We start from the raw sequence: 19,800 nt of genomic DNA, 5'->3' as shown, positions 1-19,800 counted from the left end.
TCATTTTTAAAAGTTCAACTTGCATACAGTGTAGCTTGGCACACACAGACAAACACACGGCTCTCTCCCTCAAACACACACGTAAAGGTACAACACAGAGGGACCTCTGTAGTGTCGAGTACTGCACTTGCATTCCACTCTGAGGGTTAGCTCACGTGTCCAACCCAGACTATTTTGGCAATGTCAACATTGCATTTGAATGTGCTGAAGAGAACCAATTTCAATGATGTAAGTAGGAGGTTGAGGTAGAGGGAGAGAGCAGGGGGAGAGGGACATGTATGTAATCCGCCTGATTGAATGTAATGACATATGATGGGTAGTGCATTTCTTTTTCATTTTCTTTTTACAAAGCCTCAAAGATTTGTAGGCCCTTGTGCAACCCCTGTCTGCTTGACTGGGTAGAGCTGTTGCCATGTTATAGGTCCTTTGATCTCTGAAACGGTTGCCAGTCGAATTGTGAATATTGTCCGAGACAACCAATCATAGATGACTGCATGTCACACACAGCCAGCCTCCTGAGGCTTTAACCTCCCTCTCGCCAATAAATGAAAACTTACATGGCACAGCTACCTTTAACATTTTCAAAAATATATATATATAAGCATAATCTTGAAAGTTAATTCTTAAGCAAGTGCATATGGCTATTATAATCTGCAGTTAAATTAAGAAATGCTCTAAAAGCTCAGGTGTTGTTGATTGTACGGGCTGGTTGTTGGCATCAAGTATTTACAATGTGTCGTGGTGCTCGTAGTGTGCATGGCAAAGTAAGGGCGCTGGTACTCGCCAGCTATTGCCACCGACCCCATTTTAAAGAACCGACCGTCCAAAGTGCAACCACACCCTTCTCTCGCTTTAACAGGCTTTGGCTGGTTTTGGAAGTTAAACTGTTGATAATGTATGTTCTAATTTACTACCTCCCCAACCCACCCTCATAGTGTATCTTAGATTACAGCAGAAACATTTCACACTTTTTCATTCCTCTCCCACATGCCAGCCAACAGGTTTTTTTTTTTTTGTCCTATATAAAACGATTCAACCGCTTCAAAAGGCTTTGACTTAGTTACTACACAGCTTCTTACTGTAATATACAAACTGAAGCACACAAAGTTTCCTGTTTCTGTTCCAGGACCATCTGTTGTACATTGTAGAACATACTGGACCAGGCATGGAGGGCGTTGGAATCTAAAGCACGTTAACTCCTCAACTTACAATACAACAGTGAAAATGTAAAGTATATATAGACAGAATTGAATAGTCCATTCATTTTCAGTGCTATTCAGCACAAGAAAAGAAAGCCTTGGGCATAAGAAAATTATGCTACTACAGTACAAGTATTGATAGATTATGCTTTCAAATGTAAAATAACCCAAACAGAAATAACAAAAACAAAAAATTAGATTGCATCTACATCTACTATACATAATTTAAGCTGCTTTTAATCCCCATCTCATTTAGAAAATATCTATTCATCAAATATCTATTCTACTTATTATATTACAAGAATCCAATCACAGGAAATAGAAAAATATCAAATATCACCAGTGATGATAAGAAAACATGACAACCTGAACGAGCAGAAATATTGCTATGGTAACCACCATTGTCCAATGACATCAGCGAGGAACTTCTTGGTGCTCTTACTGGCTGTCCTGACACCCCTGATGTTGCAGGGAAGCATCAGCACAACCAATATGAAAGAGGGGATGGGGTATCTCGGGGGGGTTGTGTGGCAGGGAGGTGCAAGTGTGTTGTTAGATGGCAGTGTCCCAGAACACAGTTTTCTGTGTAGGGTAAGGGGGAGGACGGATCTTTTTGGCCCCACCACTTTTCCCCCAGCCTGGGAGGGCTGATGAACTCTCTTGCTTGCACTGACTCCGCTCCTGGTGCCTCTCCTCGCTCCTGTCTGGAGGGGGAGGAGGCCTCTCCAGGAATCTCTGCAGGTGTGGATGCTGTTTGGAGCGAATCTGCTGGCAGAGGGTGCGCTTCCTCTCGATCTGTTCCAGCATGGTGGTGTCTCCACAGATCCATGGCATCTGGGGCATCTGAGGGCCAAAGATGATCCGTTATTCAAAGTGACCTAAAACAATGCTGCTTGACTTCAAATTTAGTCGCTCCCTTTTATGTACCTTTAAAGCAGCTTTTAAGTATTTTCTCTACAACGAAAAATCATTACTTATGACTAAATAAGTAAAAGTAAAATAACACATTTTTGGTGTTCAAACCACAACTACTGAGCTTATCTGGTTTATTAAGATTGTGTGAGTGAGTGTTGACTGGTGGAACAATAACCCAAAAACCTGTAATCCTTCATAATCATCAATCCAATATAAACCAAAACTCTGATTAGTTCACACAGGGGCATAATATCACTTTTAACTAAATGAGCCAAATACAACTCGAACCAGTCAGAAAAAGGTCTCAAGAACTAATCTTACTTTTGGGGTTCACCTAACTGCATGCATATTACTTCATTACTTAGAGTAAGAAACTGACCAAACTGACATTTTCAAGGCCTGTAAACAGGATGAGAATAGAAATCAGGAATGAAAAAGCCGGTCCACATACCTGACTTTGTTGTGTCTCTGCTGCTCTCCTTTGTGGAGTTCCCATTGGAGAGGGGTTAGCAGGCATAGAAGGTGAGCGGGCATACTTTGGTGCTGCTTTTGGATCTAAAAAAAAAAAAAGACATGAAAAAAGACATAATGTGTTACATAAATAAGAATTAAGAAATGCATTTAATTCGGCTATATAAACAAGGTCAATTCTAAAATATGCCATGAATCTGAGGATTTAATGCTCACCATTTCCTGTCCCTGCTGTCATTGGGGGGCTTCCAGACGATCTCCCATGGTGAGTAGGTGTGGTTATGGATGAATGCTGTCCTGACATTGTGCTGCCGTTCCTCTCTTGTGCTTTTGATTGGTCACCGCTGTAATTTGCTCTGCTATCCCGCCTGGGCGTGCCATCCGATCTGTATCCTCGGTCCTTACTTTCACACCTGTACTCCATTGCAGAAGGGCTCTTTGTGCTCTTTGCATCATACTGATGCTGTTCTGATCCATTCAAACTCCGGTCTTTGCTGTCCCGTCTCACTTCGAGTCCTGTTCTGCTCAGGTCTTTACTGTCCTGCCTGGGTAGGGGAGGTGGAGGATGTTCTCCTCCATTGTGGCTGCTTCGATCTCTCCCATCATGCTTCGATTCAGAGCTGATCTTGTCCCTGCTGTTGCTGCTCCTCGAAGTTTCTTGTCGGGTGAGGATCTCTGGCGGTTGGTCTATTCTACCCTCGTGTCTATGTTCTACATCGTTCCTTACTCTCTCTTTGCTATCCTGTCGGGGTAACAAATCTGGACGTTGCTCTTTGCCATCATGCCTAAGTTCTGCTCCACTTCTTGCTCTGTCTTTGCTGTCTTGTCTGGGTAAAAGCTCAGGGGGCCTGTCTCTGCTATCGTGCTTTGAGTCCACAGCATTCCTGGCTCTATCTTTGCTGTCTTGTCGGGGTAAGAGCTCGGGCGGCTGATCAAGCAGTCTCTCTCGACTTTCGTGTCTACTGTCTAAACCATTTCTCACCCTTTCCTTGCTGTCCTGTCTTGGTAACAGCTCAGGCGGCTGATCTAGCAGTCTCTCTCTTTCTTTGCTGTCCTGTCTCAGAAAAGGCTCCATTCCCTGTCCCCCGCTTCGGTCTTTGCTGTCTCTTCTCGGCACCAGGTCGCCATTGCTGATGCCTCTGTCCTTGGAGTCTCTTCTTATCACTGGGATGGGCTCTACACTGCTGCAGCCCTGGTCCCTGCTGTCCCTGCGAACAGATGGTGCATCTACACTGCTACAAGTACGGTCTTTGCTGTTGCGCCTGTGGGATAGTTGCTCAACATTGCTGCTGCCTCTATCTTTGTCTTTGTCTTTGTCCCGGTCTTTGTCTTTGTCTCTGCGATGCGAGGACTCTTTGCTGTGGCGATCCTTGGAGTCTCGCTTTGACTCCTTGCTGTGACTGTGGCGCTCCTTGCCTTCACGCTTGGACTCGCTGTGAGACTTGCTTTTGGACTCAGCTGTAAAAAAAAAAAAAAAAAACATTTAAAAAAACATATTCAGGACATGAACACTGATTCTAAATTCCAAGCTTATTATGCTGTAACTGATGATGCATTCAATAAAATGAACATAAAAGATTAAATATGTCCAAATACTTTAAAATGAAAATGCTTGAAATCCAAATTAATGAGCAAACTGCATAAAATGATTGAATAAAAAAAAAAAGGTCAAATTAATCCTTTAAAACAAGAAGAAAGAATTAACAGATTTTCTACTTGATGTTTCTGCAGTACCACCATTCATTCTCCAGGTGTCACTCACTACCCACTGTGGCAGCCGCATCAAGAGACTGCAGTCAGATGAGTCAATACTTGTGCTACAGAAATTAAAATTGTGCTCATTGTAGTAAATAATAAACACTTTTATTAACCGTTTAACACTTATTAAGCCATATCGATGCAAATGAACAACTATTAGTTTGTTTATTTATTTTCTTCCCTTTACTTTTCTACACATTTTAAATCTCAAATTCAAAAGTTTATCATAATATAATGGATCTGAATAGTAATAATCACCTGATATCAGATGTCTTTCTGTTTAATTTTAATGATTTATTAAAAAAAAAAAAAAAAATCTTGAGAATATTGTTTTTGAATATGCTTCAGCCTGTGTGCATAGAAAATACTAATTATTAACCGGATGTATGTCACCCATTCAACGCTTAATATAATCCTTTCACAGATATAAATGTATATGCATGACTGATCTCCATGTAGGATGCTTCTCTATATGGTTTCTATATGGGCTTTAACATACAGTACCACGCACAAGCATCCCTGGTCATCCGTATCTCTTGTCATGTTATGCGTCATACATAGCTCTCTAGAGTGTGCATGCATGTGTGTGTGTGTGTGAGTGGGAGCGTTGCGATTAACCAGTTGTAAGTGGGTCAGACTAGCTGTTGCTGTCTCGATTGCCTCAGAAAGGCAGAGTAAAAAAAATTAACCTTCATTCATCCTGGTAGGATTGTGCGGTCTTTACACTGCGTGTGCACATAGCCAGTCACAGAGGCAAAACACACAACGTGTCAGTCCTGCAGTGCAGCCTAATGCGGTGCATGTGGTGTACACAGGTGCTAGATTAAAAGGGCCAGGCCTTGATGTATAGAAAGCATATGCAAGCTGTTTATAAGCCATATGGGGCTAGAGAAGTAAATGCTGTCAAATGGCTCATTGGTAAGACATTTTTTTGGCACCTGAATGCACCCGTTGATAATCTAACCAACACTTAATGTTAGACAATGCAAGACAATGCATAGAACTTGCAGGGCTTAATGGCAAATGGTCACCAGTTTGCACACACATACATTAACTGGAACATATACATTTCAGTAAAGTCAAAATAGCCAGAAACCTAAAAAATGTCTCAGCCTTCACAGTCCCCATCTGCACAGCCGACACAGCTCCCTGATTGGCTTTACACTGAGTAGGGTGTGTGTTAATTGGACAGAAAAGAGAATCTGAAATCCTCTGATCAGGTGAAGATTTGAGTTCAGAGCTGCAGCTTTCCTCCAACAGGAGCTCATTGCTCCGCTGTAAACCAGCATGCCCTGAGCTGTGATTGGCTGCATTACTCACGGGGAGGGAAGCTGCAAATAAGAAACACGGATTTCCATTCCTTCCACTGTTGCTATGTTGTAGTTGCTAAGAGTGTTGAGTAAAGATGAATGTGTGGACTCTTTTGAACTCCTCTTTATGATTTATGCACAAAGGTGCTCTGGGAACACCAGTCAATTTGAAGGACAGTAAAAAAAAAGTAAAACTCTTTTTCAGCTCTGAATAGGAGGAACTCTGACTAAAGGGTCATTCTCTGAGTTAAATTTCAATGTAAATGATTAAATACTCAACATTATTTATCAGTGACCCTTTACAAATACTGCACAGCATGCTGCAACTACACAAACCCTCATGCATGAATGCAACAATTATGGTTTAATGCCTGTACTCAGCCATATTTAATTCATTTACATTACATTAGATGTCAAAACACTGAGGCTTATCATAGCTATTCTAACAATAAAGGCTTCGCATTAAACACAACAGTGGCATGTCGATTTTTTTTTTGACTGTCTGCTAATGCAGCTTTCACCAGACATGCCATATAAAACAATATGATCATTTCTGCAAATGTGTTTTAGTGTTTTTTTACATCCTTTTTGTAAACTTAAAGCAATGTGTACGCCTATGATTAGGAGAATATTCTGCTCTCCTTCACAGCTGCATTTGTTTTGGCGGGGTCTTGAGTGTGGCATGGCTATCAGTGTTTACACATGATGTTTACATATTTAAAAAGTAATGCTGCCTGATGGCCTAATGCCACGAGTTGTTTGACAGACCTGCTGTCTGCTTTAGTCTCTAATCCCCTGAGATTAAATCATACGATCTGTATGAGACTTGGCTCGCTTGGTCTAGATTAAAACAAATGGAAGGTCTCAGAGAGCGCCCCAAACACCATTCATGGTACGGTGAAAGTGATGCATTCTCTGCACAGCTTTCTAATTATGCAGATTTGTTAATGTGGCAACACAAAACAGGGGGTAAACAAGACTTTTACTTGAGACTAATCATTTGTGTGATCTTCAGAATGAATCCTGTTCATGCTTTTAGCCATTGACCATTTTGGATTGACCTCATCCATATTGGCCATAAACAGTCTGGATTGTTACTCTTCTGTTGACGCATATCATGCTGAGACTTTTCCGAACATTTTTGGGTGTTGGTAGTGTTGGATTATTTTTAACTCTCTTAACTAAGTCACTCTTTGTTACAAAATAAAAATATGTTTATTGATTTTTTAAAAGTGAAATGCAGTAATAAGCTGTCTGCCAACTTTAGGAATAAAAAGACAGTTAAATGGGATATTTTTTGTTGCCTTTGCCTTATGAAGCACCAAAACTTTGAAGAGATAAAAGTGTGAAATGACTCACTCTCTCCAGGTTCTTTAGACTTCCTTCCACTGGTGTTTTTCTTCAACATGTTCCTGCCTGTGGTGAAAAGGTTTGTAAGTTCATCAAGCGGGCTAGTGGGTGTCCTTGATCGCCCCGTTGACACATTCTGCATTGAGCCATGGAGTCGACCCACCCCATCTTGAGGCGGCGAGCCTTTACCATGAGGGGTGGCAGAGGCGCTGCGTGGCAGCCCTCCAGGAAAAGGCATGGGAGCATCAAAGGGAGGCGTACGCATGAGACTAAGAGGGGTAAGACAGCGACCCATGCTGACCGGGGATGGGCAGGCAGAGTGGCTGCGCTGATAAGAGGAAGAGGAGGAGGATTTGTAGAGTGTACATGGAAGAGGAGGTGCAGAGGAGCGGCCGGATACAGTGAGGGTCGGGGTGGCAGTGAGTTCCCTACGGATGTGTGCGGAGGAGGGCGGCTCAGTGGAGGACGTGGGAGATTTGCTGTAGGATTGGTTCTCCAGCATGGGCAGTTTGGTTACATCTAGAGGGGTGAGGGGAGACTCGTCTGAGTTGGGTGAGCACTGAGCGGGCGCCGGTGGGAACACCAGCAGAGGTGGTCGATGGGTGAGTAAATTAGGAAAGGGTGCAGGAATGTCACAGAGGGGAATGTTCCGAGGTGTCGAGCAGCGACTGAGAGGTTCAGGCTCGTATGGAGCTGGGGTGGGGCAAGCGGAGCGACATCCCACAGGGTCTGTGCGATACTCCATATCGTCCAGAGCCGGGTACTTCATCTCCTCGTACACAGACTCTCCGGGCTCCTCGTCCTCGCTCTTCAGGGGTTCTCGTGCTCCGACGTCGACCCCACCCATCTCTATGTAGACGGGTTCGTCCTCACAGTCGTCTGTGGGGCTCTCGTCGCTCTGTGGAGGCGACGTGTTGCGTTCGCAGGGAGAGCATACATGATGGAGGGGTTTAGAGGGACACATGCCGCTGCCTGCGTGGCTCTTGATGAAGGACTCATCGAAGGAAACACTTAGTTGTGTGTTGGGGTTTCTCTTAGGTTTGGGTGGGGGCACCCTCCTGCAGTCCTCGCTGCATCCATGAGCTGTTAGATGAAAGAAAGAAAGAAAGTGAGAACACAACTACATTGCAGAACTCACATTTACCAGCACTACCTGATAAGTTAACACTATAATATTTGTATTCTGGTTCATCATTCGTTGACTATATTGTTGTGTGTCAAACTGGGGAATATTGTTTTGTGGTTAGACACTAAAATAATGTCCTTAATCTCCTATGCAGCTGCTCCATTTCTTTCACACACAAGAACAAACTGAATGGAACCAAAATCTATTTTTGTGAATCATTTGTCATTCATATAAAGCCCACTGCAGTGTGACGGGTCAGATATAGGTCATCGTGTATAGTTCCGAGCAATAACTTGAGTCAGATTTGTGGGAATAGTTGAGGCATATGCATGTTTCTAGGTCGCATATACGGCAGTGGTGTAGTATGTGAGTATAGTATCTGGGTCACACACACTGTGGAGCTTCTTTCTGATTGTGGTGACGTAGCATTGCAGTGTGAATCTCTTTAGATGTGCTGCAGTGAGGCGATGCAACTATGTTCACGTTCGTGTGGATTGTGCTGTACGGTGCGGTCCTGATGCTGGTTTTACTCGCAGCAGAGAGAGCGATTTTCGGTGTATTTCTAGGTCACACCGAGATGTTTGAATAGAAGTGTCCCTTCATCTGAGTGAAGTGAAGAGATAGACCATGTTTGAAATCTTGCACATTTGACATCTTTAATAATTTAGATGCCAGATGGCCCAGACACATGCATACTTCCTGTAACTGTATGACTCACCGCTGTCACTACATGCACGGCCACACGCATACCTGCACAGCACATGCCAACACATTCATAGGGGAAAATTAGGACTGCCATGGACACATTCAATAAAACCTTTGAAGCCAATCTTTCCAGAGAAATTGAGTCTAATCTTGTCAGTGTATCAAATGCCTCTGAATATATGGCTTTGCAGAATACACTGCAGACAATTAGATGGACTGGTTTAAATAAATAGATAACACTTGATTTGACATTTATGAGGTTGATCAAAGGTCAAAGTTGATGTTGCTAATAAGGATGTAAAAGAACTACCGTTTCCACATTCTCTCCTCATTTCCATTATTTAATCGTGTGTTAATAGAGGATTTGACTCAACCCAGATGTGTTCTTTGAATATGTTTAATTGCAACTAAAAACTCACCTGTACAGACAAGCCTTCATGTAACCCCAAACCCTTTCTTGTGCCTACTCTTTTGTGCGTGTGTGTGTGTGTATGTGCGTGTGTTTTCCTGATCTTAACTTTGCCTTGTTTGACTTTGTGATTTATTGTTGTACATTTTTCTCACTGTTTAATTTGTTTGCTTGCTTTTATTTATGTAGCACTTTGTAACTGAGAGTTTTAAAAGTGCTATATAAATAAAGTTTTACTTACTTAATTGGAGTAATGATACTAATATCTGTTCTCCCTTTTTTGTGTGTCAGTGTCTACATGCATGCCATCGTGCATACAAGTCTTTAACTGGGCTTTTAAAAAAAAACAATTACCATATGTGTTGATACACCAACAGGTTGGATTTTGAAATCTGCTTCAGCACTGATAATGGTTTCATCCCTCCAAACATGTCCTACTCCTTCTCTTTCGCTTTCTATCGCTGCCTCTTCTCCCCCCCTCCCCCTGTAGCGGATGTGTTTACCCGCAACCCCCTCCCCCTCCCTCTCCTCCTGGGGAAAACGAATCTAGGTCAATCGCTCCTCCTGAATGAATTCTACTCTAGCAGGCTCCTCCCTTTCCCGCTACAGCGCCAGCTACAGAGCACGCAACCCTCCCCTCAGAAAGGGACACCCCCACACTCTCACTCTGATTGGCTCGGAAGCCTCAGACTTGAGCATCTCTGGAGCCCCATTGGCTGAAGCTGCTCAGTGATTCTGTGATTGGCTGGGCTGCAGGGGGTCTTGTTTCTGTGGGATGGTTGCCGTGGTGCCCAGGAAGATCTGTGTGCACACAGAGAGATCCCCACCAATCTGCGGTGGGCAGGGCGACTCCCTAAACATCACGTCTGCAATGAAGCATCCTGACTGAAATGGAGTCAAAGCTTTCTGACACCTGTAAATTCTTTTTGCTCTCACAGCCACCTGCACCAAAGAGAATTATAATATTCTAAATGTCAGTTTGAATTTTGCAATGCTTTGAAGCTTTTCTGTATTTTCTGCACATGTACACAGGCACTTGACAGTTGGCACCGTGTGCATTCTGCATTTAATACAGCGACAATTAAATCTGTGTCTTGTTGTTTCTTTAGCTCAATTAATTCCTGTCCTATTCGTTTAACTTTGCATACATTGAGTTGATTCACTTTAATTATGCCCTCGTTTTCATTTGTGGCCAAAGAGGCATATTGTGTTTGTTTGTCTTGCTTCAGAAAATTGCTGCAGGGTGCTTCTGCTGGATCACTATCAAGCCATCTTTCACTTTTGGCTTTGCCACTTTTAACTGGAAGGAAGTGTTTGGCCTTCATTGTTTATTTGCCTTGTAGAAATATGAAAGTATGTCATTTTTAAACAAGGTTACAATACAGACATGTCTGCATTTCTTTTATGTTAACCAGGAACAGCTTTAGGAACTATTCAAACTAAAAACCTTTAAAAGTCTACACAGCACTTAGATTCATCTACTGGGGAGCTCAGAGCTCAGAAAAATCACAAACAATGTAACTGTCAGTCCTGTGTGTGCTACTATGATACGTTAACCCCAGGCTCAACATGTATGTAAAGGATTCAGAATCTTATACTTATTTTACAGTGTTCTTAAGGTCTTCTCCTGGGATTTTGATATACTTTTCTATTCTTACGTCTGCTTTTGAACTCAATGTGCAGCTCAGGTGTTGTTTTTTAAAAGGTGCTATATAAATTAAGACATTAATATGATGCTATCTCACCATCTGCTGGACGAGGGCAAATGTGAACAATCTAAATAGCTGATAATATAGGAAGTAAAATAGTGCATATAATTAAAAGTGATGACTTTTCCTTTAAATTTGGAACAATTCCTCTTATTTTGGCATTAATACACCAGCCTGTGAAGTTCATTATTCTGAGATCTAACCATATTGGTCCACTGTCATCAAACAAAGAAAGAATGCTTTACACGCAATATCCAAAAATGTCAGCTCATCACTGGTGTGAAGCATTTGTTCACTTGTAGTTCAGTGAAATTCTGATCATCACATTTTACTGAGTTCTGGTGCAAAAATATTGTAACCATGGTTCAACCCCTTCATTCTGATACCTCCTTGTTTTTTCATCTCTAGGGTGCTAAGTGGGAAGTATGCAGTGAATAGCTAGATGTCATGTCATTGTAAGAGAAACAGTGCTGAGGAGGTCACTGCAGAGAGCAGCTATATATAGCGCAGCAGTTTGGTGTGAAGTGCCACCACCACTCACCGTCACATCGCTCCCCTCGGCAGGTGGACATGGGACTGTGGTCCACCGCCTCAGACGACATGCTCAGCTTGGTGGCTGGGTCCCTCCTGGGCTTAGGTGGGGGCTGCTTCCTAGAGGTCGGGCTCCCTACCTCCTCCTCTCCTCCACCCCCAGTGTTCCCACCACCAACAGAGTGGAGGGACTGGGAGCGGACAGAGAAGCCCTGCCCACATGCGAGGGCATGTGGGTGGGGCATGCGTTCCTGGGGGTCCGGCATGGTAATGGAGCCCATGCGTAAGTGCTTGCCTTCGGTTGTAATGTCCTCCCCGGTCCTAAAATAAGGACGAGAGGAAGTATGAGAAGAGAGTAGATACAGGGTCAGGGGAATGCAAAGTCCTTTGTAAGTATGAGTGATAAGGAAACAAATATCTCACATATTAAAATATCAAAACTCAAATAACAGCTTTAAAAAAGGGAGAAATATTGACCAAAGTTTAAACTTTAGCCTCTGAAGCTAATCCTGTCAGGAGACAGCTAAAACAGCATGAACCATGTCCAGAAACAGAGTCACTCTGGCATGTTTCAGTTTCTGTTCGCAGATATGTGTTTGTCAGTGTGCATAATGCAGTTTTATATAGCTTAGTTTATTTTATTTTATTTAAATGTCTCAAAACATGATAGTGCTCTTTTCAGTGGCACTAACAGACTTGTTAGTGCCACTGAAAAGAGGGTTTCTGTCAGGATAACCAATTGATTAGAGTTTAACCCTGAATTCGACCTATGCCGCACACACAACCACACACATGTAATGACACCATGGAAGTCCCCCCGCCTGTACACAATCAATCCCTGTAAATGGATGATTGGCCTGAATGGAGCGTTAATGATGTCTGAGTGTTTTGTGGTAATGGGGGAAAGGAGGGCTGTATGCCAAACTCACACACTTGTAATCATAGACATGCACACACCAACACAACCAGGGTCAATGATCTTAAGATCTTACTGTGCTCTGGAACATAAGATGTATTCAAACTTTAATTCTGTAGGTGTATTTGTGTGTAATTTTTCCAATTAAAACAACTAAGCCATAAATATATTACATTCAACAAGATGACTTTACACGCAAGGCAAAAACACATTTTTCTAAGTGTGCATGTGGTCTTTTATGTTTGTATGTTTGTGTTGTTGTTGTTGTTATTTTTTTGCTCCCTAAGTGTGTGACTTTGCTGATTCTGACTCCCTCCAGGCCAGCTGCTGAACAGAAGGTGATTGGTGGGGTGGATTTATTGGTCAGGGGCTTTACTTTGCCTAGCAACAGGGTACCCATAGAAACCAGACACAAAGCCAGCTGCTGCCACACAACAATAATAAAGCGCACGTGCACTTCATACAGGTATCATGATCACAACAAAAATGCATTTAAAGAGTAAAGTAATGATAGGAGTAAAAAGCAACATAACACCAAACCAGGTGTTGCGTTAATTCATAATATGTGTTTATATATTTATTTAATTATAATAATCTTATCATCAATGCAAGAGCTCTTAAATGTCTCTGTAGAAAATATTCGACCAATGCATTCAGCCACAGGTGACAGCAGCCCAGTATTTACATGCTGTCCCTCTCATGTGTTTTTAATGTGCATCTACTGTGATTGTGTGCATTGTGTCTGCCCATATACATGAGATGTTGGTGTGTGTGTGTTGGGAGGGTCGTGTGACTGGACTTTGGGTGACTGGATTATTTATAGGCTATTTGCCCAGTGATTGGCTAGAGGACAGACCACAGGTGCATTTGGACCGGTTGCCGCTGACTTGTTGTCAGGCAGTTCTGGTCCTCTCACTGTGACACCGTGCAAAAGAAAAAAAAATAGAAAAAAACAAACAAATAAGATCTTGAGTGAGAAAAAGATAGGGACAAATCTGTCGTTCTGTGGATGCAGGCATGTTACCACCAAAAAAAGAAAAAAAAAACAGCCGTTCGGAATTTGCAAGTATATTCAAATATAAGAAAATGTGAGTGTGTGTTATCCTTGTGTATGTGGTGTGTGTGTGTGTGTGTAGTGTATGTGTATGTTTACATATATTTGCATGTTTAAGTCCATCTGTGACCATCTGTGTGTTTGCTTGTCGATGACTGTGTGAGTGACTTCTTAAACACAATAAAAGAAACTCAGAGTGAGAGGGAGCAGCAGGCAGGAAGGCCCGCCTCACTCAAACCTAACGTGCTGATCTGATTGGCCTATAGCTGTTCCAGCTGTCACCAGGCAGAACACATCTCCTGCAACTGAGCTCATACTTAATCTCTCACTAACAGTTTTTTTTTCTCCTTTCTTCCTCTTTTAAACACATTTTGCTCTAACAAGCCCTTTCACGCTAACACAATCCCACAAGCAATTTGTTCTTTCCTACCCTTTCTCACACACTTATATATTGGATTTCCCTGTGGTTTGTGTCCACGCACGCACATGTACACAAGTAGGCATGTATGTACTTGATGTTGCGCACGCTCAAATGCAAGCATGAAACCTCATACTATCTCTCACTCTCAGTCAGTTACTGTAAAAATGGGTCGTCTCACTGACCTACTTATATGCCCTCATGAAAAATCCAGTTATTTTTTGGACTCTTCCTCCAGTGACTGTGTATTAATATTTTAGTTTAAGCAACAGCTGAAAGACAATGGAAGGATGGCAGGACAGTCAATGCCACATTCCTCAGGCATCGCCCCATCCCATTCACCAAGTTACCGAACAAGACTGAATCAGATTGCGAACAACAATGGCAGCAGGGACATTGAGCTGGCAAGTGCTGAAAGGGAATCCAAGATACATATGGGAGAATTTGAGCCTAAACCATTTCTAACATGATCTTTGATCAAGCAAGAGCTATACACTGATTGTACCATACAATTTATTATCTACAGACAGTCCCTATTGCAGCAGTGAAGCAGCTTTTCTGGTCACATGACCCTTTGACAAAAATGTGACATGGTTCAAAGTTCAGTCAATCAGTTAAGAAGAACCCCATCTGGTCACACAGAGATGCTCAGCCTCCAAAACCACATCAACATAATCATCTGATGCACATTTAAAACTCCCGACAGCTGCTGAAATACTCTGTGCCACGTCAGACAGTGTGACAGGACCTAAAGGATTTTAGATTCAATGATGGACAGCATTTCCCATGAGGCATTCTAAAGTAACTGGAGTGTGTTTAGCGTGCTGCATAGTCAGAGTAATCGTCTGATAATTCAAGGTAGGAAACAAGTTCCTCTAATACTTCATGGGTACTTTCTCTCCTCTTAGACTCTGCAGGCTATGTCACAGACACATGATTGCACTATAAAAAGAATACTTCTTTCTGTGTCTTACATGTGTCATTTTCAAATGTGTCATCAATCCAAAAATGTTAACAATTATATGATTTAAAGTTAAAAAAGTATTCAAAAAAAAAGTAGAACCTAGAGTGTCTCTTGGTGTGGTTTCATATTCTGAAGTCCAGTGCTCAGCTTTTTGTGAAAACAAGGCAACCCAGATGTCCATTTCCTCGCACCAACACATTGGAAACCCCTCTGCAGTGTCCCGCTCACATCCTCCCAAATACTCTGTGACTCATTGCTCGCTGTTCTACCCCACAACACAAGCACGCCTTATACACGTGCCGCTCATGTTGTGAGTGCGTGCCTCGTATTCGCTCAAGTTTTGGGATGCCCCACAGTGGTGTTGCTGCGCATAGTAGCACTGCTTTAACTGCTCGCTCATCTCAACACATGAAACGAGTGTAACAGATTGTCTGACGGATTTCTGATGAGCTTGATAGGTTAAAAACTAATCTCCAATGAGTGTTTAAACATCCTCATAATGATAATTCAACTTTTATACAGTTGGTATTTGCGTTTCTACACCAGGATAGTTGGAAAACGTCAATCACAAGGTCTTTTAACGAGTCTCGTTTCCAACCTTGCATCCCAGCATGCTTTCTGTCTCAGCTCGCCCCGTTCCATCTTAGTTTTGAATGCTCTCTGTATTAAAAATGGAGCAGCAATGACCTCAATCCAAGGACAAGTCCTTAATAAGTCTAAAAGTGAAAATTTAATTATCCTCTCAAGATCATGGGGTGCATTAGTCCACACTCGCAACCTGCAAAATATGGCAACATGCCATTGCCATAGGGACCCTCTGGCCACTTGTCCCAATTCTACTTTCATTTACAAAGCGGAGCCCCTTTGGTGTGCTTTAGAAATAATTAGCTTACCAAAATCCACTCCTATTTAAACAAAAATAATCAATGTGTGCCATTTAAGGATACATCTGTGAAAAAAACCTGGCAGTTTTCACACTCAATAACTTTTTTTTAAATCCTACCTCCTTATGGCCTCCACCTGTTTTCTCTTCTTGTCGTTTTTCTCCTGCAGGAATGCTCTATTTCTCTCATTCCTTGCGAGGTCCAGGTTCTGAGCTACCAGGCCGTTGTAGGCTCTCAGCCCATTCTCCTCAACATACTGGAAAAAACGGAGAGTTTCCTCCTCTTGGGAGCTCATCATTCTTCAAGTGTTTCCACAGCATTCTGATAGAGACATATTGAAATTGTTAATGGCAATTGATAATACAGAGGAAAATACTCTGCCACAAGATAATACTAGGAGAAATGCAGGGAATCGTGAATGCACATTATGTGGATGCAAAACAAGCAAAGTGTTACGTCAGTGTTCATTCACTCAGCCTTCATTTTTCAAGGTCAGGCTTGGGGAGATGCAAACTGAGGGAGCAGGATTGCATCAACAGCAGCATAATGTCACAAGTGGATGTTGCTATTGTTTTACATGTTTTTTTCACCGTTGCTGATGAGTTCATGGCCTATGAAAGACTCACAGACTTGCATCATGCCTATGTCCACAAGAGAAAACATTTTTCCCTAGAGGGTTGCAACATCTTGATAGTCAATGTGCACACTTACATTAGAAAAAACACACACGAAAGCTCTGCACATCACTATTCTGATAGAGTACTTCACAACCTTCAGTTTACTTATTGGCAGTTCATCATCAGCGGCTGCTCATTTTCTCAGTTGTGTTTGCACGTTTTCTGGCTGAAATTATAGGCACCGACCGAGTGAGTGTCTGAATGAAACAGAAGAAAAAAAACACTTTCATCTTCTGTAGCTGTGAATTACCAAGGAGTTATATATTTTCAGAAGAGGAAATGTATCACCCCTGGGAGCCGTCACAAGGATTAAATGAGCAAATCTTGCTAGACTGATGTGTGGTTTCGCATATGCGGAAATATCAGGATCAATCTTGTTTTGAAGAGCTAAAAATAACCCTCTCTTCACTTGGTCTTTGCAGCTTTTTATTCCGTTAAAAGACGAACACTGACAACACCATTGCCATAGAAAAAGAGTTTGGATGTATCTGTGAGGAAAAGCCTCTTCAAGAAACACTAGCTTTTGCACACATTCATAATTCATACCTTGTTATTGGTAATCTTTTAAAAAAGCATGCCATGCCATGCAGCCACTCAAGACCAACACCCAGCATGGAGCGCCTAATGATGCTATTCAGTGTGCATGCAAATACAGTATGCATTTGCCTGAAAGCATGTTCAACTGCATGTAACCAAGTATGTACCATGAGTAACAGCCAAATGTGAATTTGGAGAGGCCAGTGGTGGAAGAGAAGAAGACCGTGCACGCTTTTATGTAGGTCAATGTTTTCAGATCAGCCTAAGACTCATGCTTGTTTACGTGTGAAAGACGCACTGAGTGTGAGCGTGTGGAGGGGGAGGGGCTTGTGATAACTGTGTATGTATGTTTGTGTGTATGTGTATGTGGCAAGGGCATCAAATGGGTTAGAGGAGGGGGTGGGGGGGGTTTGGGCTTGCCAGATGGAGTGTCCAGGGCAACTGAGAGACTGGCCATTGTCTGGCCATCCTCAGAATCCCTCTAATTTTGTGTTTGTCCATCAATAGGTCCAGCATGGGGCATGGGTCAAATGGTTTATCTGCTGGTTCCACTCTCTATAACATGCTCTCAACATGCCTTAGCTTAGGTTTTAATGCACATGAGAAGGGAACTGAAAAAAGCAAAAACGAACCGCCATCTTGGAGTAGAGTTCAAACTAGGGCACAGCTTCCCGGTGTCTAGTGGTGTAGAGATTTTTCTCCCCTGCTTATCAGGTCTTATCGCTGACGCACAGGCATAGTAAGAGGTCAGAAGCTGCACAAAGGACGTAAGTCTAGGTTCCTGACAAGAACAAGGTGTACCGGTTAGATGTGTGAAGGGTGCAGCAATAGGAAGGTACAGTTCAAACAGTGTTTGAGCAGAATTAAGCCTGCCTGCTTAATCCTTGTAAGCCTGCAGCTACACTCTGCACTAGAATCAGCTTGTTTATCACACTGTTTTTACCAACTGAGTCTTTCACATTGGATTGTCCTCCGCTAAGTCATTGATGGAAAATACTATTCTTATTTTCTAATTTCTTAAAAAAAACCATGGAATAACCTATTTTCCCAAAACAGCTTTTATTTTCATTAACATTCTCTTTGCTTTACCCTTCACTGGATGCAATTTCTGTTCTTTTTCTATCCCATCTACATTTGCACCAGTTCACATGGGTTGCAACAGTTGGAACACAGATGTGTACTTGGCTTTAAAAGTAAATTAAAGTGGCACATTGTTTCTGTTTCCATGCAACCGTGTCACGGGGAAAAGGGCTGCATGGATATTCTAGAGACAAAATGTCAAAAAGATTGCAAGGCAAATTGTCTGGTGACATGTGTGGGCGCTCGTGCATGCAAACACACACACACACACACACACACACACACACACACACACACACACACACACACACACACACACACACACACACACACACACACACACACACACACACACGGTGAGGGCTATACAGTGGACTAAGTAAAGATTAACCTGTAAAGCAGGGCACATGCAGGAGTTACACTTGGCATCAGTGCTTTCAGAGTTTGTGTGTGCACATGAGTAGGAAAAACACGTGCATGCATGATGTGTATAACATTAGCAGGGGGGTACATAGCTTTTAGGCATTTTAATGTTTGTTTTGTGTAGGCAATGCTCAGATGCATACTTACAATGGGGCTGTGTCCCTGCTGGTTTGTCGACCAACGTGTCTTCTGTCTTTCCCTGATGAGTCCAGTGCACGCTTGTGAACTCTGACCTATGCTGGAGCACCAGTGCACTATTCCACTTAAATCCACATAGACTCCCATCCATTGTATGGTCCCACTGGTTGACTTGCTAAAAGTATTCCCTGTGATCCAGGATGAGGTTGGTGGTAGAGGGGAGCTGGGCCATTGGGTGCCCAGCCCAAGGCTCCCTCCCCTGGGCACAAAAGGGAGATGCGACCCCTCCAGTCCAGATGTTGCTTAACTCCAATCCAGTTGCCAGCTTCAGAGTTCCACACATCTGCACATGCTAGAGACAGAAAGGAGATGCAGTGCAGCGACAGACCGCACCCGTAACTGCAAACATCACACAAATACACACTCACACTCTCTCACATCAAACTCCCCTTGGAGTTGCACATCAGGCAGTTACAGTCCTTCCAATGCGTCTTTCTCTGAAAGTCTGTCCTTTGGCTTTAATACGTCAGAATGCAGAGAATGTCTCAGAGTAGCACAGATGAAAGGAATCCTCATCCACAATGAAGGTTGAGACCGAGGTATGATGTATGTTTCCAGTTATGGAATTCCCTGCCGGCTCCCTCTTGTCCTGCCTGTCCACAAAGGTCTGTTCAGTTGCTCTGTGCTTAAGCAGATGACACCGGGCATCCCAGCTATAGATCACGACGAGATAAACACGCCCACTGCCTACTGTAGCTACCATCCACTAGAGCGTCATCCTCGCTCCCTATCCTCTCCTTCTTTCCTCTTCCTACGCACCACAGTTCTTGTGGCTGTGCTCTTTTAAACTCATCTTATTCTATGTTTTTGTCTCGCCTGCCTTCGCACTGCTGCTGCACTGTTACTGGAGCCTGGATGTGTTTTTCTGCTTTCAGCACCACGGAGAGCTCTCCCTGTCAGTGGGTGAGGGAGGAGGGGAGGGGGTTGAGTGGGTGGGCACACTTAGAGGGGGCCAAGTGAAAAGAGCAGGGGAGGAAGGAGGAGATGAGAGGGGGGGGGGAGGGGGGGGTGAGTGGGAGGAGTCACAAGGTTGCCAGGGTGTGACCTCATTAGACACAACCTCCTCTTCCCCCGGCAACCACTGCGCTCCCTCTCCCCAGCTACCCCCCACCTTCCCCCCTCTCTCTTACAGCTCGTAAACAAGACCACGACACAAAAACACTTGC

At 43.1% G+C, this 19,800-nt stretch overlaps 1 protein-coding gene across 2 annotated transcripts; it reads right to left on the bottom strand.

Annotated features, from left to right (window-relative positions):
- Nucleotides 1-119: 119 nt before the first annotated feature.
- On the bottom strand, nucleotides 120-19,509 carry nyap2b (neuronal tyrosine-phosphorylated phosphoinositide-3-kinase adaptor 2b). 2 transcript variants are annotated; one of them, XM_020649318.2, is made up of 8 exons: nucleotides 18,584-19,509; nucleotides 17,566-17,714; nucleotides 15,839-16,040; nucleotides 11,494-11,804; nucleotides 7,013-8,086; nucleotides 2,802-4,043; nucleotides 2,566-2,669; nucleotides 120-2,042 (listed from the first exon to the last, which is right to left on the bottom strand). In XM_020649318.2, the coding sequence occupies exons 3-8, from the start codon at nucleotides 16,015-16,017 to the stop codon at nucleotides 1,752-1,754; spliced, it is 3,201 nt and encodes a 1,066-aa protein (XP_020504974.2). In that variant the 5' UTR covers nucleotides 16,018-16,040; nucleotides 17,566-17,714; nucleotides 18,584-19,509; the 3' UTR covers nucleotides 120-1,751. The 2 variants fall into 2 exon arrangements, with proteins under 2 accessions (XP_020504974.2, XP_020504973.2); XM_020649317.2 differs by lacking the exon at nucleotides 17,566-17,714.
- Nucleotides 19,510-19,800: the final 291 nt, after the last annotated feature.

This window comes from Labrus bergylta, chromosome 4 (assembly GCF_963930695.1).
Source record: "Labrus bergylta chromosome 4, fLabBer1.1, whole genome shotgun sequence".
Lineage (NCBI taxonomy): Eukaryota > Metazoa > Chordata > Actinopteri > Labriformes > Labridae > Labrus > Labrus bergylta.
Note: the sequence above shows the minus strand (reverse complement) of the source record. Positions and strands in the feature narration are given on the sequence as shown.